The sequence below is a fragment of the Trematomus bernacchii genome, unplaced genomic scaffold, assembly GCF_902827165.1.
Source record: "Trematomus bernacchii unplaced genomic scaffold, fTreBer1.1, whole genome shotgun sequence".
Classification (NCBI taxonomy): Eukaryota; Metazoa; Chordata; class Actinopteri; order Perciformes; family Nototheniidae; genus Trematomus; species Trematomus bernacchii.
In genome coordinates, this window is record NW_022987554.1 from 37,501 (window position 1) to 39,259 (window position 1,759).

A 1,759-nucleotide genomic window follows, 5' to 3' on the forward strand; every position below is an offset into this window, starting at 1 on the left:
TCACCGCTGCGTTTATACCACTCTGTGGAGGAAATACAAATAAAACAGGTGTGTTGACATGAAGTGAGGAAGAGAGAGAAACAATACTGTTGTGATATCATAACGGTTCTTAACAATTTAAATACAGAGTACCCAGTTACTTAAAACCAGACGTGGGAGGTAAGATCTACTGAAGTACAATGTTGAGGTACTTGTACTTTACTTGAGTATTTCCAATTTATACTTCTACTTTTACTCCAGTACAAGATCTGAGTACTTATACTTTTACTCAAGTACAAGATCTGAGTACTTCTACTTTTACTCAAGTACAAGATCTGAGTACTTCTACTTAAAACTCATACATGTGTTCATTAATATTTACACAACACCTCAGGGATGAAATGTCTTAGCGTCCTGACGTCAACAGGAGATAGCCCACAGTCTTCTTATTTGTCGCTGTTCTCTCTCAGACAGTCACACATATTGTCTCTTGTTTATTTCACCCTGAAGCATTTTAATGTAATCTCTCTCGTTCATTGCAGATTTTCATAACTGAACCTCAATTTAATTTCATGTGTTCAAACCATTTCACAAACGATGGCAGTAGTAGCAGAGTGAGATGTTTATCTGAAGGAAGTCAAACCTATTGAATCCGTCATCTTGTTTATTATAATGCATTTTTTTATTATGATTATTATTTGTAGTTTTTTCTACATATTTTTTCCTTTTTTTTCTAATATTAATATTTTTTTGATTACTGTTTTTATTGTTTGTTATAATTATAATTAATATTATTATTATTGTAGTTAGGTCAAGTGGTTAGGTACAGTAGTCCATTAAAAAATCATCATCGGTTATTAGATTAATAATGAGTCAGACAAATATTGAAATATATTATGCCAATTTTTCCAAAAATAATTCTCTCTTGGAATATTCCATCATCTGAATTTTCTTTGGTTTTGAGTAAAATAATTCAACTCATAGACGTCTTAAACATATTTAACGATTAGCAGGCACTGCAACCCAGCGGACCAGGCCTGCCCAACTGAGGAGGGTAACTTATATACGTGGTGAATTATATTTGCCATTTTAACACTTTACATGAATTGACATTTTAAACTGTTTCCAACACTTGTTAAATAAAGCTGCGTTATATTTTTGGAATTCATGCCTCTGTCATAATTGAACCTATTAAGGGAGGCTTTAAAATCGGTCCACGACATACACTTACATTTAGGGTCCACGGGTTCCTCCTGCCCCTTAGCAGGAGGTGGCGTTGTCAGTGACTAGCTTTACATGTGGTAACCTCAGTCACGGTTACCACATTTTGGTACCACCACTAGTGTGCCCTTGAGTAAGGCACTAGTGTGCCCTTGAGTAAGGCACTAGTGTGCCCTTGAGTAAGGCACTAGTGTGCCCTTGAGTAAGGCACTAGTGTGCCCTTGAGTAAGGCACTAGTGTGCCCTTGAGTAAGGCACTAGTGTGTCCTTGAGTAAGGCACTTAGCCTCAGTTACTCCAGGGAGAATGTCCCTGTAATTGGTCATTGTAAGTCGCTTTGGATAAAAGCGTCAGCTAAATGAAATGTACTCTTTAAAACAGCTGCTAGTTATGGGTACTTTTTACTGAAGTACATTTCAAAGCCCTCTTTACTTTTACTTGAGTAAAGAAGTTTAGTCAGTACTTCTACTTCTACCAGAGTATTTTAAACACGAGTATCTGTACTTCTACTTGAGTAAAGGATGTGTACTGCAGCCCTCTGTGCTCTGATATAAAAACCTT

At 36.3% G+C, this 1,759-nt stretch overlaps 1 protein-coding gene across 1 annotated transcript in view; it reads right to left on the reverse strand.

Annotated features, from left to right (window-relative positions):
• LOC117477232 (caskin-1-like) overlaps positions 1-22 on the reverse strand; it is a gene marked incomplete at both ends in the record, with an annotated part of 37,247 nt that extends 37,225 nt beyond the window's left edge. Inside the window, 1 exon segment of the mRNA XM_034123895.1 lies at positions 1-22. This exon segment is cut by the window's left edge and continues 87 nt beyond it. Within this exon segment, the coding sequence (XP_033979786.1) occupies positions 1-22 (22 nt within the window).
• Positions 23-1,759: the final 1,737 nt, after the last annotated feature.